Source organism: Dermacentor variabilis, chromosome 2, assembly GCF_050947875.1.
Source record: "Dermacentor variabilis isolate Ectoservices chromosome 2, ASM5094787v1, whole genome shotgun sequence".
NCBI classification, from domain to species: Eukaryota; Metazoa; Arthropoda; class Arachnida; order Ixodida; family Ixodidae; genus Dermacentor; species Dermacentor variabilis.
Window position 1 is genome coordinate 125,027,038 of NC_134569.1, and position 27,979 is coordinate 125,055,016.

The 27,979-nt window shown below is 47.8% G+C and overlaps 2 protein-coding genes across 2 annotated transcripts in view; one reads left to right on the top strand and one right to left on the bottom strand.

Annotated features, from left to right (window-relative positions):
- The window catches only part of LOC142572653 (uncharacterized), a 338,433-nt gene that overhangs the window by 155,837 nt on the left and 154,617 nt on the right, over positions 1–27,979 (top strand). The window lies entirely within an intron of this gene.
- Positions 113–27,838, bottom strand: LOC142572652 (4-pyridoxate dehydrogenase-like). The gene is made up of 11 exons (XM_075681922.1): positions 27,516–27,838; positions 16,339–16,541; positions 14,959–15,145; positions 14,607–14,738; positions 13,560–13,684; positions 13,076–13,243; positions 11,092–11,239; positions 7,884–8,044; positions 6,379–6,556; positions 1,528–1,750; positions 113–548 (listed from the first exon to the last, which is right to left on the bottom strand). Exons 1-11 carry the CDS (start codon positions 27,688–27,690, stop codon positions 404–406), a joined length of 1,845 nt encoding a protein of 614 aa, XP_075538037.1. The 5' UTR covers positions 27,691–27,838; the 3' UTR covers positions 113–403.

Sequence of the window (27,979 nt, forward strand, 5' to 3'; positions counted from 1 at the left end):
ACTTCGAGCACTATGGCCGAACCTTGCAGATGTTCTCATAATCACGATCACAGCAGCGCTCAGGAGAAGAGTAGTGGCGTATTCTGAATAGAAAAGTATTTGTATCTGCCGCTTCCAGGTAGCAACATGTTGCAACATTTTATTAGCCCAATGCACCTTATATCTTTTCTTTTTTGAGAGCATAAGGTGCTGTATACGAAAGGCGGCAAACTTGCACTTTGCCTCTCGGCCTATTCCTTATCATTTTTGTTATTTTTTTACTATGTTCGCGCTGTAAATATAATGGAAATTGTACATCGCATTACTAGTCCACGTTGCTGGGGAACAGCATCCCCAGGGCATGGACTGTCGCACTTGATACCGCAGTCCAACAGCGCAGCCAGCTGCGGTGGCCACGGTCTTGTCACTGAGCTCCTCCGTTGTCTTCTATGATCATAGATGCTGCTTTGCTGCCAATCATCATGCTTGGCGCGTTTGTGTGACCGGTTATTATGTCGGGCATCACGGAGGCGTCGGCCACTCGCAGGCCCGTCACGTTGCCTCGGACCCTGCGTGCAGAATATTGGCGTCGCAGTGCGACCAGAACGTGATTAGCCGCCCCAAGAACGACAACGTCCCCGACCGGATGTTGTGGTTTTTCTCTTTTATGCTTTGCATGAAACACTTCTCCGTTAGCTGGCTCAGCCCCGTACGAAAGCTTATTCATTTGCATTGCCGTGCCCCGTAAGCATGCTGTGTTCCGGAAGAGCATAACATAGCGTAACAGACGCGCCACAGCGATGGCGAGATGACAGGCACATATACAACACTCGTGATACCTCTGTGTCCCGTATAATTATTTACTGGCTAAGTTACCAAATATTGTTCGTAAATCGTTGGCTCCTTATTTTTCACCCGCTAAACGTCGCATCGAACAATAGTAAGCGCAATGAGTGTGGCGTATTTCTTTTTGGCGATTATTAACCGCGGGAAGTAGCACCTTTGAAGAAGATTCCTACCAACCCAAGTTCAACCATTGTTCGAGATTACTGCGTCAAGGAACAATCGAGACGGTAGAAATATTGGTGGCATTTGCCAAACGTTGACGTCAGACAGTGCCATTTAAATCACGGCGGTGTTATTTTGCAGCGTTAGAGGTGCTCCAGAACTACGCACGTCAATAGTGGCAGCGGCGTCTGCTCTCAGCCGCGATGCAGCCGATGCCGATTAGTAGGGATGCTGAGAGCTGTGCGGTGCACCGTATTTTTTGACGTACTTAGCGGCTGCACGATACAGACGTGCCTCAAGTCGCGTTTACGTTTTGTACATTGTAGCCACGATAAAGGCCAAGGGCGCTTGCTGCGTTAAGCACATATGCTCGCACCGTCGACTCATGTCACGATCGGGCTGACTAGTCGTTGACAACGAGCGTCAGCACGAATCGGAGCAGTCGTCACATTAACACAAATTGGTAATTGAAAAACAATGTCGTGTCCACCACCCAAGTAATACTCAGGTCGTTTGTGAAAAGCCTCTTGTTGTGCATACCTGAGGCGTTCGTCCAAGACTGCCTCAGGATGAGAGCCCATGGCTGCGGTGCAACAAAGATGCCAAGCCGCTATAGCGGTGTGCCGGGAAAGGCACTCGATGTACTCCTGGCTCCAGAGGGGTCCCGCGTCGGCGCACGGCGGAAAGGTCACTCCCCACGGCTTGGCACCGATACTCTTCATGGCGTCCGTGTTCAATACCCGGTCGATGAACATCTTCGTTCCTGGGGGTCATGCACGAGGTCGCACGCAGGCAGGTTAACATTGTCTCAGCTGTATTACACGAGGCGGAAACGAAGCGTTAATAGTATTTAAGAAGAGACTGTTCTTGACATAGTGGGTGTTGTTCACTAAAGCTTACCGCTGAAAAGACGGAACCCTGAGAGGAAAAAATGACAAAAGGCCGACGGCAACTGCGACGTGCTTTTCATTCCTTTTTTGTGTTTCGTCTTTTTAGCCCTAAACACCTCATTTGGGAACGTGAACAATTCCACTGACAATTCAACGATTTCTGCGAGATGTTCCCCAAATCAAGATGGCTTGTCCATAGGCTAGTTCATTCCCATCTAAGTGGCGTATACTGGCTCTTAGTTAAGTTCTTCGGTTTTACGTGCCGAAGCCACGATCTGATTATGACACGCACTGAAGTGGAAAACTCTGGGTTAATTTTGACTACCTTGGGTTCTTTAAGGTGCACCCAATGCACGGTACACGGGCGTTCTTGCATTTCGTCCCTGGCCATGTGCGGCCAAGATTTGTCGCGCGCAACATCCAAGCCACTAAGGTGGGATATATATATATATATATATATATATATATATATATATATATATATATATATATATATATATATATATCCCTAGGTGGTGAAAATTAACCCGGAGTCCCTGACTACGGTGGACTTCGCAATCATATCGTTGTTTTGGCCCGTGAGATACCAGAATGAGGGGTTCCAGCCCGTACAAACGCGAGCGAAAGTAATAGGAACGGACAGGACAAGCCCAGCAACCACACTACTAAAACCCAGAATGTAATTTTTCATTTTTTAGGCTAGTTGGTTGGTACTTGTTAAAGCCATTGTGGCCCAAATAAAATACATAAAGGACACAAGACTGGACATCACGACCACTACCTTCGCGCATTTTAGTGTAGTTTTTCTTCAGCTCTTCTGGCAGACTAAGAAATCAGATCTAAGTAGTGACTCTAATGGTGTCCGATCTTGAGTTCCCTGTGCCTGTTTGGTTTGCGCTAGAATGACTTAACCAAACATTTCTCAAATCTTTTGTGTGAACTCGGTTCGTATTCATGAGCTTACGTTTAATCATGCGAAAATATGATGAAAGCTGAAAGGTGACCTGCGCTACAGAGACAGCGATGCAAATGAGAGAAAGGCATGGAGGTTAACCAGACTTAAAACCTCCGGTTTGCTACCCTGCACTAGGGGAAGGGAAAGGCTAAGTAAAGACGGAAACAAGAGCGCGACAACAATAAAAGCGTGAGAAAAAAAATATGGAAAGGGACGAAATGGGGTCATTGTAGTCTTTCTAATAGGCCACTGTCACGTAGAAAAGTCAACAAAGCCTTGACCGACTTTTGCTGCCACGACAGTTCACGTCGGCATTCCAAAACTGACTGTTCTGAAAGTGGCCTGTCGTCAAGGCGTGCCAACGTGGTCGCTAGTGACAGCCGGTGCGCGCTGTATTGAGGACAGTGGCAAAGCACGTGTTCGATAGTCTCCTCGCCGCCGCAGTGTCTGCAAGCCGCGCTGTCGTCCATACCGACTCGGAAGGCGAAGGATCCTGTGCAGGCCACACCAAGCCACAGTCAGCAAAGTACTGCTGTTTCGAGTCGAGAGAGTCCAGATGGGTGTCGAAGTCGAAGAGATGGGTCCAGTCGGTGTAGACGTGTATGCTTTAAGCTTGGTGTGTTCCATAAAGTTTTGATGGCTTCATTTGCAAGCACGCGAATTTTCGTTGCAGCGTCTGTTCTTGAGAATGGAACGGAGTCTCGCAAGCCCTCCTCATGTGCAGATCATGCTGCTGCGTCGGCATGTTCATTGCCCATTATGCCACACTGGCTTGGAATCCACTGCAACGTGATGTCGTGTCCTTGCTCGACGAGGTGGTGAAGCAGCAGTCTGATTTCTAGAACTACTTGTTCGTGGGGCCCTCGGCGTAAGGCAGAAACCAAACAATGAAAAGCAGCCTTGGAGTCAGTGAATACGCTCCATTTCTTGGGTAGTTTTTCAGAAATTACACGAAGTGCACAACGAATAGCAGCAAGCTTCGCGGCAGTCGATGTAGTCTGGTCAGATAGTCGAATCTTTATGGTGGAAGGTTTTGCAGGAAAGATCACCGATCCTGCAGACCCATTCACCGTGGTTGAAGCGTCAGTATATAGATGATGATGCTCGTTGTACGTCTCGTACAGCAAGAGCAGTGAAAGCTGCTCGAGTGCTAGAGACGAAAGTGGGGCTCTTGTTCGTATTCCTGGTACTATTAGTCCAACCTTTGCATGAGCCAAGCACCATGGTGGAAACGGAACTTTCGCTGGAGCTGTGTAACCTGATGGAAGGTATGCATGATAAGGCAGGTCTGTTTCACAAAAGAAGCACGTGGTCGATCCTCTGGCAGTGAGACTAGATGATGGGCAGGGGCTCGAGCAAGGTGTCTTACATGAGCTCTGAGCGCTTCCATGACTATATGGGTCTTGCTGGCAAATCGTGTGCAATGGCAATTGTTTCAGCCGTTGACGAACACCGCTGCAATGCAAGACAGACTCTAAGTGCCTGGGCCTGCACGCTTTCGAGTGTACGGATATTACTTCTGTAGGTGTTGGTCAGCACAGGCAAGCTGTATCGCAAATACCCAAGAAAGAGCGTCCTGTACAGTTGCATCATTGCATGTGTTGAAGTACCCCAGACATTTCCTCCAAGAAAGTTAAACACAATAGAGATATCCGTCAGGCGCTTTCTTAGGTAGGCCACATGAGGACTCCAGCAGAGGTCACGATCAATGATTACGCCTAAGAATCGGTGCGTCCTGACATAAGGTATGCTTGGACCGTCGATAGAGACATCGTATGATCTGATTGACTTTCGGCTAAACGCGAATAATGCGCATTTTTCTGGTGAGATCTTGAGGCCTTGTTCATTTAAGTACGCCGATGTTGACGTGGCAGCTTTTTGAAGCCCAGACGCAGATCGGCAGAGATTGATATTTTAACTGTGTCCGGAAGTCGTTCCACGCGACCAATGAGTACAAGGTTGAAAAGCGTGGGACTCAAGACACCGCCTTGTGGAACTCCATGGTGCGTATAATATTGCGAGGTTGGGCCAGCTTCAGTGTTAAGAAATAGAGACCGCCTATGTAAATAACTGCGAGTCCAACGATATAATGGACCGCCTAGGCCCACCGATTCCAATGCTTCAAGTATGGCGTCATGAAGAACGTTGTCGTAGGCTCCCTTTATATCTAAGAACATTGCGACAGATAACCTCTTACACGTCTTTTGGTGTTGAACATAGGTTACCAGATCGATAACGTTGTCGATAGAACATCGATGACGTCGAAAACCAGCCATGGCGTCCGGGTAGATTTCGTAATGTTCAAGGTACCACTCAAGTCTGGCGAGGATCATTCGGTCCACTACCTTCCCAACGCAACTTGCCAGCGCAATTGGTCGGTATGAAGTAATGTCTAAGGGAGACTTGCCAGGCTTAAGAAGCGGTACCAGGCGGCTGATCGTCCAATCTTGAGGAACTTTGCCTTCTTGCCAGGATTCGTTATAGATATTAAGGAGCGCACTTCGTGCCCGTTCACCAAGGTGGCATAGCATGCGGTAAGATATGTCATCCGGACCAGGCGACGACGACCGATTACATAGGGCGAGCGCCGCGTCAAGCTCTTGCGTCGTGAAAGGCAGATCCATGCGTGAATCTCGTGAATCTGGAATACGATTCCGTATTCCTGCGCTAGTGCCTAGGCCAGCTGCGATCTCTCGGTACATAACAGACAACACAAAACACCGCTTGGCCTTACAGCACATAGAGTATAGGGCCATAGGCGGAAAGTTTTCATTGTTCCAAGGGGGGTAAGTGTTTTTCCGAGCGTGAAAAAAGCCAGTGAATAGACGCAAGGTCGACCAGTCGCGCGGCAGTTTTGTGTGCATTGTGAATCATTGTGAACTTTGAATCTGCTTTTTTTTAACACATTCGCTTTGGTTTTTCACGGATTTTGTAGGAATGTTCGCATCGAATGCTGTTAAGCGCGTTTAACAGTGTTCGGCCGGCGCTCCGCCTCGGCAAACGCTTCGCTGTGTCTTCGCATTTCACTTGTCTTCGTGAGCCTCCGACGAATGTTTGGTCCAGCACTCTAAGAGGCGCCTTCAGAATAACTAGTGCACACGAAGGATACCACTAGCGTTGATATTGCGAATGATATAAGAACTGACATAGAATGTTTTTTTTTTCGTGTTATGGGGGAAGATACCTTGCAGGAAGCAGATCACGTGACTAATGTTGCGTGTTTTCGTAGCCTTGGAGTGCAGCTTAAAACTGACCTGCTAGCCTCCCTTCGTGTTTCGACCACAAAAGTATGCCATTGATCGACCGAGGCAATATGCCGTGTTGAAATTTTATGTTGTCTCAAAGTATACTGCGGTAATTCAGTCCTCTGTTCAATCTGTAACTAATTTTATGCCTATAGTTGCCTAACACGAATACTCTCGATATGCTCCGGAAACTCTTGAATAACGTATTCAGTCATTTTGCTGAGCTGCACTTGTAGCTAAACCTTAGCGAGCGCAAACGCGCCAGCATGTATACGTTCAAGCATACAAAAGCGATACGTACCTTGAGCAAGCGCCTTCACATCGGACGGGTGCTCCATCATGTTTGGGTCGATGTTTGGGTGGTCGAATGGGTTCTTGGAGCGCAGCGAGATGGAGCCACGTGACCTTGGCCGGTTGAGTATTGTTACTGCTCGAAAGCCATTCTGACCGCTAGCGGGCCCAATTATGCTGTCAAAAGCCTGCGATAAGGAAACCATGCGAAAAATAGACAGAAAAATGAAACTTATTCGATGACACCGTCTTTACCCTTGAACCTTTGACAATAGATAAACTTTAGTTGTAAGGAAAGCAAAACATTACTATAAGAAACAATTCCGAGGGTAAACTTAGGGAGGCTAGGCTACCTCGCATATACAGGGTGTTTCAGCGAACACTTTCAAAAGTTTTTTAAAATTGCCTTTGACCGATAGCACAATTCTAGTCCATCAGCTGGTCTATCCGATGCGGCGGACATGACTTGCCCAAAAACTTGAATTGCATAGTCGACTAATTGACAAATGTTTACGAATTAATTTTTTAACTAAATACCTTATGGCACATATTGCAATTTACAAATTCTAGTGGGTGAGACTGCAAGGCACGTCCACTTGAAAAAAAATTTGTTGATGACACCACTTACTAGATATGCGCCGTCAAACTTGCGGTAAAAATGCACTGTCGTTGCACTTACTTTCTTAACCAAACGTTGTTTTATGCATCGAAGCACTAAAGTAACTAGAACGCCAATGCGTGTTTCCGCAAAGTTTGGCAATTCATATCTCGGAAACTGTTGTCATCCTGAGAATTCATTCGACGTGGATCCCCGTTGCGAATTCCCCAGCTACAATTAGTAAATTGCTACAGGTGTCATAAGCTAATTAGTTAAACGCCTAATTAGTGAATTTCTGTTAATTAGTTGATCGTGCGTTTCAATTTTTCGTGCAAGTAATGTCCGCCAGTTCGAGTAGATTAGCTCATGGACTATAATCGTGGTATTTGCCGCAGACAACATTTCTTAAATATATATTTTTTGAAAGTGTTCGCCGAAACACCCGGTATAAGGTTGAAGGAGTTGATAGTTGGCTTTTAAAGCGCGATTGCGTGCGGAATTCGCAGCGTCCGTTTACGCTGCGGTGATGACGCCGCAGTTGTGACCATGACTGCACGATAAGTGCAGTTGAATGGTAGCGAACGATAGCTCAGAATGACTTGCGCTTATGGAGATTCATGGCACCACGAACGCACCAAGTCTGGCTGGCTGAGGCGCAGCAGAAAGCGCGCATGTGGCGCGCTGCTTTGCACACGCAATATATACCACAGCATGTTGTTTGTGCGTCCTTTCTGGGTCTCGGTTCGGGTAGCGCGCCGAATTCATCGCTTGGTGAAAACGATGCCGTCATTTTGCTTCGTTCTTGGAGCTCACCGAGTTGCCGAGCCACTGCAGTGGCCTGCCAAATGGACGCTCAGCGAAACTTTTCATCTTTTGTTCCGGCAACGCCTTTTTTTTTTCTGTGGTTTGGGCCTTACCTCCGGCACCAGTCCCAGCTCTGCCGCCAGCGCCCTGAACAACTGGGTGGCCGGTGACGTGCCAAAGGTCGCCACTTCGACGTCCGGGACGTCGGGATGCTCGGCGTATTCGGTCTGCAGGAACTGCAGGAACTCGTTGCTCACCGGTATGGATATCGTGCCTGGCGCAGAAACAACGGGCCGGCAACGAGATCGGCAGTGCAGCTTAGACAGTCTTCGTCTCGTTCTTTGCAAATCACACAGTGTATTAACTTTCGCTGCCCACTCGCCTAACAATGTACCACTTAAGAGGAAGCTGTAGCTCTGCGTGGGGCTGCTATTTAAGTACATGTAGAACGGAAAAATCGATTTTCCCGGCAACCACTGCGTTGAACTTGATGAGGAGTGTTGCATTTAAATTGAAAAGTAAAAAAATATAGTGATGTAGTAAGCGTTTTTTTTTTTGCGATGACAATTACACGGACACTCCAGGCGAAACTCTGTCGTCGGCGTCGCCGTGAGGTTCCGTACAAAGTACAAGAGCGATAAGATCACGGCCGCGTGCCGCATATTGTAGGTGCTTGGTGCATATATGGTGGCTTGGTGCCGCGGCGCCTTCGTGGGGTAGCGTAGCACGCGTCTTGTTAGGCATTCGTAAAAAGCTTGCAAATGTTGTAACCGTGCCACCTAAGTTGTAAATTCAGGTATCGATTTTTTTTCCGCTTTAGACGCTCTAACGGTTTGCAACACCAGGGTATCTATTTCGGGTGCAGCGTTACGGATATCTAAACTTCGTGCATCCATGTTTTTGAAACTCGGCAATTTTCGGCTATCACTTTTAAAACCTGACACGCCATAAATCGAAACGGCACTTCCTACAGTCACTAGAATTGAGTTCTCTCGCTCAAATGCAACAAATTTAATTGATGTCGATCTCGGCTTTGTCTCGTAAAAGCCGTTATGTGCTTTACATGTATTTGAATAGGCGGCATCAGAGTGGGCTAAGAGCGAAAACTTGCAATGATGATCGCTGTTGGCATATCTGGTGCCTTTGCTTTCTTTTTTCCTTTCTGTACCGTAGTAATTCCTAAAACGAGTGCAATAACAATGAAGAATCCAATGTTTCTGCAGCTGGTTATTCGCATCACTCGGTACAAAGGGGTACTTGCTATTAATTCCTAATTAAATAGGGGTTTCCAGTTTTTAATTGATAACCGAAGCACGGAATGCTACAAATGCGGAATCGAAGTCGCTTAGCGGGCTTGTCATTTTCATTCTTTTCGAATTGTGGAACCTATAGTAATATTTTGGAAACAGTAATCTCCCAGAAGTTTTCTAGAAATGAACCTGTGTTTGAAGCGGCTTTGTGCCACTGTATGCAAGGAAACCGTACGTAGAACACGGATGGCGCCCCATTTCCCGCAGGCTGTTTGGAAACTCTTGCCTCTCTAAAGGCTCTCATATACTATGCGGACGAACCTTGAGCACATGCTGGCAGCTCCGACTAAATAGTTAAGATTAATCAGTAATCCATAGTTGGCTGAATGTATTATTGGAGATTGCCACGTAATTTCTTACATGCACTGCCGCGAATGATAAGCCGCATTTATGCATAACTCTTTCAGGCGCCTGTGAAGTGTGTACGTTGAAAACTTTACTACATATCTTGCATGCTCAGTGCAGTGAAAAGCGTACAGCTGCAGAGCGTATGGGAAGTTGTTTTTTTATGAAGTTTGTTAGGTTTGCCCAATGTGCACACTATGCGCGCGCTCTCTACATAACATCAAATGTTAGGGCGTCAACCACTTCATCTCCTGCGTAGTCGGAAAGCACCTGTCCATCTACATGAAAAATATGCCTGATGGGAAACATTGTAAAAAAAAAAGCAATGAAGTGAACCCGCAAATGACCACATACTCGACGCAGTGACACCGAGCGAAAAAATACTCAGTCATTTATCTGCCAGCTTGTTCTGCAACTTTACACATACTTGCAGCACAGGTTCAGTGGGAAGTGTTTTTAATGTGCGCTCGAGGCATCTTAGTTGCCAGTGTTTTCGCAAGTGCTCTCGCTGTTTACGGACTATCTCAGCGTCGGGAATGTGCACGTAGCACTTAAAGAGGATAAACCTTTTTGTCTCTGCTGCACACTTATCGAGAATCGGCTATTCATCGACGAAGCTTCTTGTAGACCCTGCATTGTCTGCACGACGGAATTGAGAGTTTCACGCGAGTATGTTCATAACGAAACCAGTGCGGCAGATTGGCCTCCGCATTCGCGTTTCTACCGTGTAGAGAAAGATCGAGCGAGCGAAGCAGAGATGCTCGAAACCTGGAGACCTTATAGACTAGTCGTATGCTTTGCTCAGGACAACGGTGAAGTTTATGAATCCAGTTAGCGATAAACAGCACATTGATCGCATGTAGTTTGTTTCATCCCGTACTGCATCCCAAACTGCGTACTCCATCTGCCGGCTCCTTGTCGTTTCCATCAGTTTACCAAGGTATGGCGTTGCAGGCCGAAAGCGTGCACATGTAGCCAGCCTGCTCACCTTTCCTCTACCAGCACTGCTGTTTATTATCACTATTTCCCCACGACCACTTCCAGGGTCATTCTACATACACAAAAAGAAAGAAAGACGTAATTATCTATGCCTTTACGTGGTATGCGGGCCGCGTTTAATCCAACTATTCCGCAATGATCGAGAATAAGCCACGTAAAATATACGCAAAAAAGGAAACCACAGGTCAAAAAGAATAAGAACCAAATTAATAAAAGATGACGTTATTCTATTATAGTTGGGTATCTGAAGTACGGCCGCCTCAAGTTACCCGCAATAGGAACGCACAAAGAACCTGAGTGTAGAACATTTAAATCTCTCTCTCTCTCTCTAGATCTGTTAACCTGCCCCGAGGTCTGAATTCTGGTGCAGGGGAGGGCGAATATAGGTTGGCACCCACGTGTCATGAACATGTCTTGAACAAACGGGCACGAAAGAAATGCTAATCATGCTGCATCGCCAAACTATATCTGATCAACCTAATGCACATCGCGCAGTACCCGCTAGGACACGGCCAACACAAGTGGGCAAGAATGGGGCATCATACGTGCTTAGTCCTCTTCCTTGCCCTTGCCGCAGAACCGCTTGAATGTGTCAGCACGAACTACCATATTGAACAACAACAACAAAAAAGTAATCCTTGTATGGCTTTTCTTTTTGCCTTCTTACCAGTTCTGTTGGTGGCGTACTGCTGAATGTCGTCAAAGCTTAAAGGTGGTATGCCAACCTCCACGTCGGTGCTAATGGGAACGCCAGGAAAGAGCGCTGGGTGGTCTTGGAGGTTGCGGCCGACGGGGAGATCGGCGACTACGGGGATCTACAAGAATGTCACACCATTTCGAGCTTAATAATGAGACAAACCGCTCTCGTGCTGTACAGCGCACGAGGCGACGCGGACAACAACAAAAGAAAGATAGGCACCACAGCGATTATGGTCTCTGCTGTCTCTCGCGCATATATATATATATATATATATATATATATATATATATATAGTGCGTGCGTGCGTGTGTGTGTGTTTTGACTGCAACGTTGGTGGGTCGTAGCCGTAACCCACTGTGCGACTACTGACTACCCCCGCCAGTGTATATTCGTGAAGTAGCGCACCTCTGGTCCCACTGGCTGCAGGAAGTAGCATCGTTCGAAATCCCCCATCGATTGCACCTTGTAGTTTCCCGCACGGGCCACTATAGTCATGAGGCTTGTCCAAGATGGCGGGATCGTAGTCTCATTCTGCTGCCTTTTAGAATGCAGGCTTGCACCCGAAATATCACCCCCCCACCCCCCACCCCCGCGTATACTCAGTGGATATACGTTCTGCTGCTAAACACTAGGTCGTGGTTCGAGTCTCGGCTGCAGTGGCTGCAGTTGGATGGAGGCGAAATGTCAAAACGCTCTTGTAAATAGTTTTCGGTGCACGTCAAGCAACCCCAGGCGTCGAAATTAATCCACAGCCCTCCACTATGGTGCTCTCCATCGCTCTAGTGTTTCTTTGAGACGTGAAATGGTAAATAAATAAATAAATAAATAAATAAATAAATAAATAAATAAATAAAAATAAAAAAACTAAATAAATAAATAAATAAATAAAATCCGAACATCGCCGCACGAGCGTCTTGGGCATTCAATAACGGTTTAACATGAAGCGACGATTTTGTTCTGGAATGCTTTGTTCATTAAGATACCTTCGAGGCTAATCTTCAGATTCTACTTCAGTGGGTCCCAACAGAAACCACAGAGTCACTTCCAGGGCTCACAGCGTTGTGCTTATTGCAGGGGCAAACCACTTTCCACCGTAATGAACTCTAGGCTGTGTCACGCTCCTTGTACGGGTGCATGCCCGGATGTCTGTTGTGATGGTGGGAGCCTTTATGTCTTCGGCCCGATGAAAACGATCCTGATGCAACATGTGGTATTCTGCACCTGTATTTTCGTTGCATTATTGATTTCTAGGCGTGCTCTTATAATTTCGGACTGCCAAATCCACGCAATATCACGTGTCCATCTGGGAACGTCATCTTAAACTTTTATATCGTGATTGTGAGTATTGTTTTAGTCGAAACAAACATTAAAAATATCCTATGGCAAATGGCTCGTATACGTCACATCAGCTGGATTAGTTGAAAAGGAGGGCATTAGGACGGCAAATCGCAGTGTGGTTTTGGTTAGCTACCAAACTGTCAGTAATTGACACCGTATATACGAACTCTGCGGGGTGAGTCCCAGTTGCGCAATAAATGCGGAGTAGTAGTTAAATTATCGCCATTTGTCAGAACTTGAGTGCTACTGGCCCGTGCGAACGCATTTCACTTCTAGTGCCCTCCCTGTGCGTGCGCGAATTCACCGCATCTTTCCTTCCTTCCTTCCTTCCTTCCTCTCTCTCTCTCTCTTTCTATTCCTCCTTTTCGGTCCCCCAGTGCAGGGTAGCCAACCAGACGTTCACTCGGTTAACGTCCCTGTCTTCTCCTTTTTTTTCCCCTTCCTCCCTTCTGTGCGTAGTTCCAGTTTCAAAATCTTTGGTGAAATGCAATTACCGCCTTATAAACAGCAGACTTTCCCGCCATCCTCGCACAGTGTCAACCTAAGTGGCAGCTAGAGCAATGTTCGATAAAACGTCGCCGACTATTTCAAACGCCAGCAACGTGGTGCTGACCTGTAACCGTTCCAGGTCTTCTCTGGGCCCAACTCCGGAAAGCAACAAAAGCTGAGTGGATCCCACAGTTCCTGCCGAGAGTATCACCTCTCGCGTGGCGGTCACGCTTCGCGGCCGGCCAAGCCTAATGAACGTCACGCCCACGGCACGCTTTTCGTCGAAGTTCACCTGCGCGCCGAAACAGAGGGAAGCAAATCACACGTACGGCGTTTAACACATGAGGACACGTGATGATGGTAGCTACGGCATGCCGCCGTCGTACGCTCGTTCAAAACCATTATGTACGGCGCAAAAAAAAAAAGATACGTTGAACAACTTGGTTATCAGTTCTGCATTTCCGAATTGGGAAACTCCAGAAAAAATATCCAGAAACATGCTTCCTTCGAGGGTAGCATACAGAGTACACACGGAGTGCCCTGAGCACACACGGAGCGCACTACGGTCGGTTTGTTAGTGGCCGACACGGTTGGCCTCCCCCACCTACCTTCGTCACGTGACTGAGGAGCGCCACATGTAGGTTCTTCCGTGCTCTGACGATGGGCTGGATGAAGGCCTTACTGGAGCTGAAGCGCTCGCCGTTCGCCACGTTGCTCTGCACTCGGGAGCAGCCTAGGGTTGAGCGGAGCGATCTGAACAGCTGCGGAGACTGCTATGTTTCTTGCAATCAGATCTAGTTGGTGCACTTCTCCCCTACCGAGAAATCCCATATGCACCATAACTCCCGTATTCAGTAATCTGTATAATCTATCGGAACATACGGGTATTTTGTAGGAAGCAGCAACAATAATAGCGCAATAAAAAGACGAGGACAAATACAGAGTGACAGGGTAGGTGCTAACACCTTGGTAAGCCAAATTTTATAGAAGCCCTATCTTCTTATGACATTGTTTGATATTTATTTTTATTTATTTATTATTTTATAGCTTATTTATAAAATACTGCGGTCAAGAAGTCCAAGCAGAGTGAGCAGAATACAGAAGACTATGTTCACAGAAAAACAAGATGAAACAAGTGCGTAACACGTTTTTCACACAAATTCTTCGGTCATAAGGTAGACGAGTACGATACATTTATATTTGATTACAGTACAACTATAATTAACACACTATATAACATTATTTACCCAAATGCTATAAAGCTCAAGGGCGCTGGGGATATGCTTCAGTTAGTCTATTCCAGTCAGCTACTGTTTGCGGAAAGAAAGAGTACCGAAAAGTGTCAGTCCTTGCGAAAATTGGTGTCAGAGAATGAAGATAGTAATGTCGAGTGGGTCTGCTTATCAAGGGGGATACGTATTTTGCGGGGTCTAAGGGTAGCCTATTATTAATTAACTAAGTGTTATAAGTGTCATGGGGCATATCCAGCTATTTCATATGACTGGGAACGTACAGGAACCTATATGTTCATATGACATTATAGGATACGAGTGGTATGCAGCATAAGGGCTTTTTTATGTAGTGTTTTGCGAAAGCGACAATATGAAGACTGCACGCAATTCAAACCTGCCCAAATGACTCAACACACGCGTCACCTGATTGCGTAGGGCCGTTGTATTCCACGTGAGCGTAGCCAGCCTCTCGGCACGCCTCCATAAGGAGGTGGGTGAGAGGTGTGCTGGTGTTGGCATAGTCCACCGGTATCTCGCCTCCAGCGCCATGACACTCTTCCAGTGCACGTGCATGCGAAGAAGTAGAGAAGGACATGATGCGTCATGGAATTCGCGTTCTCGCCTGGTGGCAGCAACCGGCGCTGAGTTTAACTCAACCCTCCTCAACCCGTCACACGCATGCATGCATGATCACGAGGAGGGGAGAAAAGCATCATTGCGCAGGCTATAGAGCGTGCCACGGTTTTCTCCTGAGAAGATCTTAGGTTACACTCACCATCCACTGGACCCACACGGTAGTCTTCGATGTCTTTGAAGTGCGGCAGCACGTCTTCGTACGACCACCCTTTGGCTCCGTACTCGAAGGCCCAGCGGTCGTAGTCATCAGGGTTCCCCCGCGTGTACATCATGAAGTTCAGCACGCTGCTTCCACCGAGCACCTTGCCACGTGAATGTGCTAGTCGCTGCGTGCGGTACAACAAGAGCAATAGCGGTGGGTAAGATCACTTCGCGACTGACGCAGTGGGAAATGAGCAGCTCGGCCCCTTTCCTTGTGGCAGGCCGTTCTGTGCTGATGAAAAAAAAAAAAAAACACGTCAAGGCTGACCGTGTGGCGCGTCTGTAAGTTCGCGTAGCTTGCATTGTCCAACCCGTATTTCGATGTTATCTGCAACGTCACAACCTTACTCTGCAATGCATACGCGATTGCATCGGCGCGCTATTACCTAAATAAGGGCCAAGCTCCTAGCCAAGCTCCGGCATGTTCTCATTATTGGCCGGCCCTTTCCGCGATGGCGGCAAAGCATTTGAAGGCTCTACGCGCCTTCTCGTAATTTTGAGTATTCTAGGATTATTTCCAGCGATACCCTTACAAGGTTGCCTGTTCGGATCCCTTCAGGAACATTCTCATTTTTCTGAGTCGGTATTCCTTTTGCGAAATGGTTATGTTGACTTTCCACTATCTGAAACGTGATACTATGCACCGATTCAGGTCAATTTATTCGCATGTTTTACGTCGCGAGATCTCTTCCCTTGCGGCGATCTAGAACGTCATCCTCGGCTGACGGCTACCATCTTCCTTACTCGACGTGGCTGTGATACGCTTGCTCATTCACCCGGAGCTTTGAAGTCTGGCGTCCTCAACGCAAACCAAAAAAAAAAAAAAAATCAGTGCCCTTCCACTCTGTGAACAAGGATGACCAGCGAAGCTGTGTATGTGGGTCCGTTGATGGTAAACTTCAAATCCGCTGCGGGTCGTCTTAGCATAGCACGATCTTCGGGATCGGCCCACATATGGTGAGTTTTGTGTCTGCACAGGAATACAATCCTGGAGGAACTAACCCTTAACAGCTTCGCTGTAAAATTGGTTCCGTCTTTGCGTTAATTAATTAATTAATTAATTAATTAAGTAATGATACCGACGAACGCGGGAGCACTGGCACGAGCGCGTTCGCGCGGTAGCGCCGAGGGGCGCCAACGTGCCAGCTGTGGAAGAAGTCGACGACGCTGGAGCCAATCCTGATGATGGGTTTGTGTTAACCCACGGACACGATCCTAGGGAAAGTAAGCCTCAACAGCGTCGCCGTAAAAGCTTGCCAGGCGCGGTGATGGCACTCGATTTATGAACCTACACGCGCTTACATATAGACATGCCGACCTGGTTCCGCAAGGAGAAGGCAGCATGCTTCTGCGGCACGCTCCAGTAGTCCCAATCGTCGCGACCTCTAATGTTGAACGGTGCGAAAGCCGGGATTTGTCGAGAGGCTTCCTCGAGTCCTCCGGCTTCCAGGAGGAGCACCGTGACGCTGGGATCCGCAGACAGCCGGTTGGCGATGACGCAGCCCGCGGAACCACCGCCAACTGCGTGAAAAGTGGGAAGGTGCCACCATTGAACTTTGGAATGCGAACAGGTCTGGAGGATTAACACCGCTCAAGATTGAAAGCTGCCGTTTTATGATAGGGCTTTCGTGTCAAAGCAATCAGAAAACGTACCGTCTATGGTGGAAGAACTGAGCGTTCTGGTAGCTCTTATTGTGACTGCTAATGCGAATAGCATTTTTGCATGTTCGTATGAGTGAGCAGCCCGACCTGGACGAAAGACAAGAGGAAGTACACGATACGAGCGCCAAGGTCAGCGACTTTCGATCGGTCCGTCCACTTTAAAATTTCGGTGGTGTTGCGCGGTATCTAGGTACCGCGGCGTGCCCAGCCGGAAGCGCGAAGAGCAGCCCGGCTGCAGTACGTGGCTCGTACTTGACGCGTTTGAGCTTCGGCGATACGGTGTGTCGCGACCATTGCATGTATACCATAATCGCAGAAACGTCGGCACTCTTTGTGAGATGGGTTCTGCCGCAGTTTTTCGTGCTTTATTTACGTCACGGCATATTTTGCACTTCGAGCGTGCAGGTAGGCCGGAAAAGCAGCAAAGGGGCGAAGAATGGCTCGGAAGAATGTTGGGGACTTGAGCCAGAATGGGCCGAACCGCGTGCCCAGCTATTGCGTTACAGAAACTGCAAGCTCGTGCTAAACGGCGCCACCGAAACTTGTCTCGGCCGCACGACTTAGAAAGCATACCACGAACTGTCTTGGACCTACTGACAGAAAATTCGGATTGAACTAGAATGGAGACGGCCGCAGAGAAGGGCAGATGCTCGGTAGAATGTGTAATAGGAAAACACCGGTGTATTTTGTTCTCTTGTAACTAAGAAAATAATACAGGTCGTGTACTTGTCGTTTTAAAATGTTTCTACGTGTGACATTCTTAAGCGATCACAACCTCTACAAGCTCATCAAATGGTGAAACTAGAACAATTACAGTAGCAAGAACAGTGCTCTTGTGCCCAAGATTTGCCTATATACGCGACGCGCATTGAAGTCTCTTTTTTTCTTTTTTTTTTTAACTGGGCATATGTCAGTGCGACTAGACGCACTGAAAAATTTTACGTGCCTCTTCTCACGGATTTCTCACAAATTGTCGGGTAGGCTCTATCGTGGACGCAGCCGCAGTAATGCGCCTGAAACCTATTGTGCGCGCTGCTTAGGGTGTATGCGAACTAGGGCACAGAAAGAAAACCAAATACACAAGCGACATTTATTCACGCATTACAAAGCTCCCCACTCCTTCATGTAATGTCTCAACAGAGACCTTTGAGGAAATAAATAAATAAATAAATAAATAAATAAATGAATAAATAAATAAATAAATAAATACCTGCTTAACTTATGACACAGCTACAGCTGGTCCTACTGTCAAGTACTACTACCGCGCTCGTTCCCTATTCGTAGTGGGCCCGCCGCTGTCAAAGGTGGTGGCCGTGAATTGACACTCTTCATGCCATCGACTTCTGGAGCCTACGTGTCGCACAAGATGATGCGATAGTCGAGCAACCGTAATAGTTTTGCGAACAATTTACACAGCTTATAAGCTTTATATTTGCCGATGTGCGCGGGCTTGAGTTTGATAGATTATAGCTGCTATAACTGAATGAGCTCTCGGAAACGCGACCACTGCCGCCTGCATCGACAAACGTAGTGCCGAGCTATGCCTTTCTCAACGCTGGTCGAGAGGCTATATTTGGCTCCGATTGCGTCATGTGTGGGCACGTGCCACCCATAATCGAGTAATGGCTTCTTTCCTCTTAAGTATTCTTTCAAGGTATGTCGCGTGGGTAGTACGTTTCCAAAGATATAAGCGATATGAATTTTCGTTGCATGCCATCTTCAGCAAGTGGCTCTCTATGCTGACCGAACTGAGAGACGTTTTACGTCAAAAACTAAATTACTCACCAAGTTTATATATAGTTCATAACTCTGGAAAATCTGGGAAATGTTAGGGATGATATCCAGGCCAACTTTGAAGCTTGTTGATTAGGGGTTTAATGAAATTTCTATGCCCCCGTTTTGCGCTCGTCCAGAGAGGTAATATGAAAAGCTAACAGTTTCCCGCTTCCCTAGAAGGACGCAAAGTGGCAACAGTTTCCTATGTAAACGAAATGGCGGCTATTCGTTGGGGGGGCGTGCACCAAAAGTTTGAAGAATGTAGACTAATTATGTGCTCTGAAAATAATGACTGAATACTCGTTTCTCCTAATTTTTCATCTGTTTTATCAGCTGGTTGCCGGTCTCCTTGATTAATTATGCTAGGCATGTTTATATTTCGTTCAAATGAGAAGCACATTGTCAGTGAAGAAGTATAAACGTTTCGTCTGTGTACTTACAGTATCTCTAATAAAATTAATTGCTCAAGCGTTCTAGAGTATCACACTGCCGTTATGCGCAATGTTTCCAGAACCTTAAAAACTATAGCACATGACCCCAAGTTAATATTTGCTGAAAATAGAAGGTATTGACACGTGTACTTATCTTTATCGGGCGACCACGTTTCGCCGCTTAACAAATGTAATCGCACAGCGAGGGACGCGCCTGCATGTATCCGACGTTTCTGGAAAGTTATCGATGCTTCTACCCGGCTGTCTGTTGTCGCCGAACCTTGTGTTATCTGATTCCATCGCGTAACGCGAATGGTGTAGAACATTGTGGAAGGCACGCGGGTCCGAACGATTACTCTGGAACATTCGACGACTGCTCTATAAAACCGACGTTTCTGGAAAGTTATCGATGCTTCTACCCGGCTGTCTGTTGTCGCCGAACCTTGTGTTATCTGATTCCATCGCGTAACGCGAATGGTGTAGAACATTGTGGAAGGCACGCGGGTCCGAACGATTACTCTGGAACATTCGACGACTGCTCTATAAAACCGACGTTTCTGGAAAGTTATCGATGCTTCTACCCGGCTGTCTGTTGTCGCCGAACCTTGTGTTATCTGATTCCATCGCGTAACGCGAATGGCGTAGAACATTGTGGAAGGCACGCGGGTCCGAACGATTACTCTGGAACATTCGACGACTGCTCTATAAAACCGACGTTTCTGGAAAGTTATCGATGCTTCTACCCGGCTGTCTGTTGTCGCCGAACCTTGTGTTATCTGATTCCTTCGCGTAACGCGAATGGTGTAGAACATTGTGGAAGGCACGCGGGTCCGAACGATTAGTCTGGAACATTCGACGACTGCTCTATAAAACCGACGTTTCTGGAAAGTTATCGATGCTTCTACCCGGCTGTCTGTTGTCGCCGAACCTTGTGTTATCTGATTCCTTCGCGTAACGCGAATGGTGTAGAACATTGTGGAAGGCACGCGGGTCCGAACGATTAGTCTGGAACATTCGACGACTGCTCTATAAAAGCCGACGCGCATTGACCCGCTGATCAGATTTCCGACGATCGCCGACCGTGTTCGCCGCTATCGTTGTGCTATAAGTGTAGCCTGTTTAGTGGGCACAGGTTCGCCCAATAAAAGCTAGTTTTGTATTCCACCGTACTGCTTCTTTCTTCACCGTCACTACCACGTGACGGTATGTTAACTTTATTATGTGGCGAACTTTTCTTATTCCTGGTTTGATTCGTAGCTTTGCTAATAATTACTAAACTCTAGTTTCTTTTTTAATTTTTACGCGTTATACAACGTACGTAGTTGGTTTCCCCGGTACCTCGGTGAAATAAAAAAAAAGGTAACTTGCCTACATTTGGCGAAAATAAATGACCCGTATTGGTTAATGTGTAGGGAAAGTTCAGAGTGAGTAGGTAAATTGAGCCCTTTGCAATAAATTACTCGTGAAGGTACCCCGAAGCATTATGAGTGTATTTTAATGAGAGGCGCGAAATTTAGCGCGCGCGTCTTGGATGTGAAGGTTAGCATCAAGGTTAACAAAAGCAGAGGGACCGTTGTGGCGAATCAGCAGGCCAAGTTCAATGTGTGTAGATCTAATACAGCCTTTGCAAAAAAAAAATTCTAACTAGGAGTTTAAAACTGCCATGTGGCCGTTGTCGGCTATGTTTCCCAATGACCCGACACAACTCTATGCAACACTGTTTATATCTCTTGCAAATGAGTGTCATGTTGGGTTTCATTTGTGGTTAAACATTAAAAATTCTTGGAAAATTTATTGACGTTACAAATGAACCTTTGTTTGCCCTCTTTTTTAGGCGTTGTACGAAGCTCCTAGTATGTTTCCCTTGTGTCCTGGGAGAGCTAAGCAAGGGACCTTGTTTATATTTGTTTAAAGTTAGGTGCAGGTTACGGGTAATGTTTACACTAACTTAAATGTATGTGGGATACGGCCTTAGCAGTAAACGATGTGTCCAAACGATTTGGTGCTTTATAAATGTGTTTTACGAACAAAGCAGGATTTATCCCGCTGCCTTGGAACTATAATTGCAAGCAAGATCGAATTTAGAATAAATATGTTAAGGTGGAGGGGAGCACTAAGACCAACGTTCTCGCTAACGAAAATGGTTGTGGAATAATTACTGCCTTTGTAAAGAAAAAAATCCTAACAAGTGCTGTAAACCAATATATGCGGGAAATATTTCAAACGGGCCAATAATATCCGGAAGACATTCTAAAGTATGTGATTTAGTCATATTAAACTGAAACGTTTACGTCAACCACTCGAAAGAAACAGCTTCGTTGGAATTTGGGTAGTGATTCTGCCAGGTCGTGTAAATCTGCTGCCAGTTCTGCCACTTTGCGTTCTACGAACAAGAACTTGCCTATACGGTAAACTGATGGTCTGGACCCGTTTGACTGCACGTTAAACGAAAATCATATACGCATGAGCGACGAACTGGCGAAAAAAGTGTTCAAGGTACTTAGTATTGGCGGCGAGGAGTTACGGAGTCGCCATCTATCGGAAGCGCCTCGCTGGCGTAGTATGAGGGATCACGTGGCGCGCTCCTCATAGGTTTTGCTGTCAGCGCTCACTGAAAACACCACGCGCGAGCTCTCCCGGACATTTCTGTAAGCACTTTCGAAACGAGAGAAGTTTCTTACTGTCTAAATAATAATCTTGGGCAAACTGAAAGCACACAATCGTTTACAGACGCTATCTCTTTACCGAATAGGTACAGTGAACGCCACTGCGCGCGGTCGCCGCGATGGAGTCTTCCGAACCGGCTTCTTGCGTGAAAGGTAGGTAAACGCTGAGAGCAAACTATCTGAAATATGTTCTTATAGTGTTTGTATAACTAAATGGAGCGTAATAGAATGAAGCCTCAATGAAGCGATCGCGCAGATTCGCAGCGACCGACTGCGCGTCTGCATGCTTGTCCGCGCACTGTTTGCTTTCTCCGCGCGCGCGTTTTCGCACCGTGCCATGAGCTTTAGGCCGCAGAATATGAGCATTTGACAGTATACAAGCAACCATTGTTGCGTGGGCGCTATCAGAGCTGTTCAAAAATAATTTCATTGTAGAGACTTCGACGCCTACGGGGACTGTGATGTGCCGTCGCGACGATTCAATCTTTTTTTTCTACTAAATTCTTTGACCTTTCAATACTATTTCTCGAGTTGCGTCGCACTGTATGTTTATCGGTGTTCTCAGCGTGCAATTCCCCGCTGCTCCTTTTTTGTAATCCAGTGCATTAATTCATAACACAAACATGACCATATGCCATGCTTTTTTAAAATTTGCTTCTTACCGCTGCCTTTCCACTCCACTGAACTTGCCAGTATCTATAGCATCGACAAGTTCATAGACCAAACCGTCATGACATTAGTCGGGCAGCGGACTCGGGCGAGCGTCTCAGTGCGCGTTTTCAGGACATCGCAGACGGGGCGCCGTAGCAGAAATCTTCCTCGCGTCTGTGCTTGCTGCATACCCGAGTTGTAGCCGATGACTGTTTGCCGGTTTTATGTTTCGCGAGCCAAGCTTCACACAGCTTCTTGTCCTGCGGCTACGTGTGAATAAGGCTGACACCGTGCTCCGTTGCGTGCGTCCGGAATTGCGGCACCGAGCAGTAGCCTACCATATTGTGCGCCTTCGAAGGCAGCCACTACCTATTGTAGTGCTTTCAAGCGTTGTAAAGGAGACACTCGAAGCGAGCAAATATCGCCACTAAATGAGGACCGCAGCGTACGAGGGAATTTAAACTCTCGCTTTCAGCTCGCTTCGGCGCGCCCGAAGCAGCCGACGCGGCCGCTATGTCCACGTGATCCCTCCTAGCACGTCACGCCGACGGTGGCGCCAGCTTTTCCAGTGGTGGAGCTCGAGGCCAATATGAATGCAAGTTTGTTGACGTAAGTGGGCAAATAGAACACGAATGCCGACACAGTTACGCCCGAGTCCAGTCAGTCCTGTACGCGTAAGTCACTTGAGCGGTATCGGTTGCCAGCCTTTACTTCGCGAATTCGCTGCAGCCCTCGGTCAGCTCTTGGTGAGAGCCGCTACCTCTTAACAGGTTTGGCGACATTGCGCCACAGAAGAGGCGTCGACGTGTAGAACGGCACAAGATAGAAAATCGCATGCTCCGATCTCTACTAGTACTCAGTACTTCAGAGAGACAATGGAATGTGCCATCGAGATTCCTCGCGTTTACTGCAGATGAGAATACAATGATAGCGCATATCTTTGATGTCTGTGTGATTCTCCGAGCTCGAACTGCCTTGCTTCAGTGCTTCCTAGAAGTGATGGCTACATCCTCGTGATTACGGGAAGCCGTTTAGCGAAATAATAATAATAAAAAAAAAACACGGATCAAAGGGAAGAGGCGGCAGCTTCTCTTGACCTTAGTGAACTTCAGAAGCCACGCTTATCTCGCTTCTTCGTGTTCATTATCTCCTACAGCGTAAGCTGTTATGAGCTCATTCCAATAGCCCTTTCGGTTGGCGATGGTGTCCGCCGCCGCCGCCGCAGCCGCCGCCGGTGTTCGTCACAGCTATCACGTAGCGAGCGAGAAGTCACGCGATGTCACAGGCGCGCCGCGTAGCGTCGATACGTGCTCACTTTACATTACAGTTATAAATTGAGGTGCGTGTAAAGCCATACTTATCCAAGTGACTCGTGTTTAAATATTTCGCGCATGCATGCGCTTAACTATCACATTGGGACGATGCATCTTTTGAGAGGGAGGAAAACGCTGCGTCTGTAGTGCGGCAAGGACAATGACGAAAACAAGACATATCGCCATTTAGAAAAAGACGTAGCGAACAAAAAAGAAGTGGCTAGCGCGCTGTAAGAAACTGTCTGTTCTTAAAATTAAATTATGGGGTTTTACGTGCCAAAACCACTTTCTGATTATGAGGCACGCCGTAGTGGAAGACTCCGGAAATTTCGACCACCTGGGGTTCTTTAACGTGCACCTAAATCTAAGTACACGGGTGTTTTCGCATTTCGCCCTCAAAACTGTCTGTTCTCGTTATTGTTCCGGCGGACTGAAGCCTTGGACCTTCCAGTCTTCATTTGCATCGAATCGTGACACGTATCATGTGACCGTCATGTGACATGAGGGCCGTCCTGTGTTACTTCTTCGCAACACGTTATGGCGCCTCCTCGCGAGGTACAAACCGTTGCTGAAGAAGCGACTAGTAGAACTACGCGTGCGGCTGCAACCAGGCAACGTCGAGCTCAGCAGACCACTCTGCAGAGAACAGCACAAGGCGCAGGTCGCCGTCAACGCATGGAGGACAGTTTAGTTCGTTCTCCAGAAAACGTCGAAAAAAAAAAAACTTCTGCGCGAAGGCTCTTTAAAGCGTGCTGTAGAAAATGCGGCCTGACAGGTTCGCCACCGAGACCCTCAAGTGCGTACTGCCGAAAATGCGGCTTGCCAGCTTCGCCGCGAAGACCATCAAGTGCGTGCTGCCGAAAATCAGGCACAACAGCTTCTACGCGAGCAAGCTCGCACGCGCTCAGCCGACAATGCGGCCCGACAGTTTGCCGCAAAGACCCTCGTCCGCGTGCGGCAGAATATGGGGCCCTGGAGCTTCACCGTACATGATAATCGTCAACATAGACGCAGTGGGTGGTCTGGTCAATCGTGCGGTCGGAAACCTCACCCACACTGAAGTAAACGATCTCAAAAAAGACTGGCTCGGGTTCGATTGTGGTGCCGCGGAAAGACTGGCACTATAATCGCAGTGTACTCGGGAGCGCTGTCCGTCCCGAGTGCGTATCACTTGAACAACGCGCGGTGACTACAACGTTGGGCCGTAAGGTTGACATCACATGTCGTAGCACACATTTACCCGTGGTGCAGGCTAGCGCAGTAACGATTCATAAGTCTGAGGGTGGCACATATATTAGCGTTGTTTACGATTACAACAAACGTCAAGCCCAGAAACTTGTGTACGTGGCACTGATTCGAGCCACTGCAGTTGATGGCTTTACATTACATGTAAAGCTTTACATTACGAATGCTGAAGCCGACTTAAGGTTTAACACGCCGCCGTAAACACAGATCGAGCACTGCGTGAAGAATTCCACACATTCAAACAACATCGCCTTGACACAATCATGCAACGTTGCTTTGCACTGCTCGATCAGCCCGACCGATTTGCCATCTTCTCTTTCAACGTACGTTCTGTGGCTGCGCACAGGCTTGACGTCATGCACGAGTACATATTAATAAATGCGAGTGTCCCTACTTTGTTTCTCCGAGGCCTGGGGTCACCCACATGAGATCACCGGCTACAGATTGCCGTGTCAGCAAATAGAACTGTGCATCGGGCCTCGGGTATGGTAATGTACGAACGAGGAAGTGAGGGTGTACCATTCAAACTCGTAAGGAGCACCGGACGTGGAATTTGCCGACGTGTGCGCAGTGCGTAATTCCGACGGTGTTGTGGTTGTTGCCTCAGTGTATGAGTTACCAGGTGCTCAACACACGAAGATTGCGAACTTCTTGGCACATACCTCGTTCCTGAGCATGACGTGCCCCTAATTGCTACTGGCGGTTTCAACGAAAACACGAACGGTCCCCACAACGTCAGGTTCGCACACTTTGTGCAATAAGTCCTCGGCATGGAATTTGTGTCACATATGCAATTCAGCTCTTCGCGCGCCGGTTATAGCTTGAAATTTGTATTTACAAACATCAAAGTGCCTTCACTGCCCCGCTGCATGTCCTTCTCGACCTACTTTTCTGACCATAAAGCACACCTGAGTGAGTTTCAGTAAATGTGCGCAAATAAAAGCACGACTTGCAATATACTAGTAACTTGTAGTTACCGTGTTCAATCAGTTTACGACGGTCTCCAGTGGAGACGCTCCTCCAGTTTACGCTGTGACTGTGCGGCACGCGGGCCTGTGGCTTTTTTCCCCCTAGTACGTCCAGTGATGGTTACCGCGCCCAGCCGCTGGGAGTCGCAGCCTTGATTCCCGGCCGCGGGGACTGAATTCTGGTGGTGGCGTTGGTGGGGTGGGAGCAATTGCCACCGATCACAAATGGAAGCTTTCTTAAGCGATCTCTACGGGGTTTAGCGCCCTTGGATGGGTCAGTCGGTCGGTTTGTCGCCTCGATGGCACAGGCCCAAACTTTCGCTCAAAATAAAAAGAAAAATAAAGAAATTAACAATCGCGTGTTATCAGGTTTGCCCCAAGCGGGGCAAACCTGATAAAACAAAAATGAGTGGTGATTCAGTGGCAAATGCAAGATAAATGCATTAGCACTACGTCGCTCCTCTTTGAGGTACGCGGTTCCACGATTTTCAAACAAAATAATATTTCCACGCAGTAATTCGAACGCTATGGAGCAGTGGGAGGCACTGATGCGCAGCTCAGCTTTGAACCAAGTCGTCCAAAAGGTGGAGGTGGCCGAGGCCACCGGCTCTCACGGGATTTCGGCTACCTAAGACGCCAGACACTTTCTCTCTCCCTCTCTCTCTCGCACACACACACACACACACACACACACACACACACACACACACACACACACACACACACACACACACACACACACACACACACACACACACACACACACACACACACACACACACACACACACACACACACACACACACACACACACACACACACACACACACACACACACACACACACACACACGGCTCTACCATCACCTTTCTACCTCTAGTATGTGATCGGCTTCCCACACTTCACACCGTAAAATTTTATTTCGCTTTAACACTCCTAATTCTAATTACGCATTCGAAGCGCACTTGTGCTTTTAATTACGCACTAACACTTCGATACGCTCGACGCGTGAGTCGCGTCGCATTGCACAAGTATACTGATAAAAGCGAGCGCTTTCACTTTGCTATAGCTCTCAATGAAATCACATTTTCACTCGGTGAAGAAGACCACATGGCCGCGCCGTCATTCACTTGCAACCGTCATTCATTCGACGTCATTAATATGTAACTGAAAAAAATTGGCCTTCAGCCCAATTTCTCAGTTTCAGTGGGACAAAGCTGACTGTGATAACGGAGATATTTCCTTGTGGCGTACGACGGTTTACACGCTGTGGTCGGTGGTTGCGGCTTTGTTGCCTATTTTGTTATTTTGTTTATTTTTCTTTCGTAAGCTATCGGCTGAGGCCCACGGGTTGCTGGACTAGAGATGCCATCCAGCTGGGACGATTCTCGCGTCGGCTCATTTTTACAAATGACGTTTATTCCTTCTCTTGCAAGGTCCGGCGCGGTGCCTAAAGGGCGGTTGCGAGATGCCGGCCGTCGCCGAAACCCGCTGCACGCGACGTGAGGAAAGTCGGCTCCGCATTTGTTACTGTTTTTTTCTTGTAGCGCGCCGGGAGGCTTTTGTTTTTCCTTGTTACCTGAGGTTCGCTGTTTTTTTTTTACTTCTACTCTGTGCGCATCCTACTAACCGGTGGGTATACAACCATAGCCTTACGCACGGCAGGCGCATGCACGAACATGCGCGCACGCACGCACGCACGGACGCACGCACGCACGGACGCACGCACGCGCCTTTGCCCGCAGTACACGTGGCGGATCCGACGGCCCTACGCATGCCTCACCGATTACGTAGTCGTAGTGCTGCCGGAGCTCTCCCAGCTCGTAGTCGCCGATAACGGGAAGGTCCGTGAAGGGTGTGTGCGCCAGCACGTTGACGATGCCGAACAGCAGGCCTAGCGCGGGCTGGGCCGCCGGGACGCTACTCCACGGGGCGGGCGCCGTGGCGTTCAGATCCATGTTTGCGCCGTGTTTGTCCGTGGCAGAACACGAGCTCGTCTCGTCGCTGTAGGCGGGTCGTTTTTACTGCTCCTGGCTTATCGTCCTGTCGCGGCGCCGTTTCAGGCACAGACCTTGCTTACGCCGATGTCTTTTGTTGTACGCAGGGGAGAGGGAAAAAAAAGAAAGCGAGGAAGACTGAAGGTATGCCCCGCGATATTCGAGCGGCACTGGCGTCGCGTGCGTGCAACTGGGCGCGTTTCAGCGCCACTTCTTTTGTGTAAATGTGGTGCACGTGTCAAACTGAGAG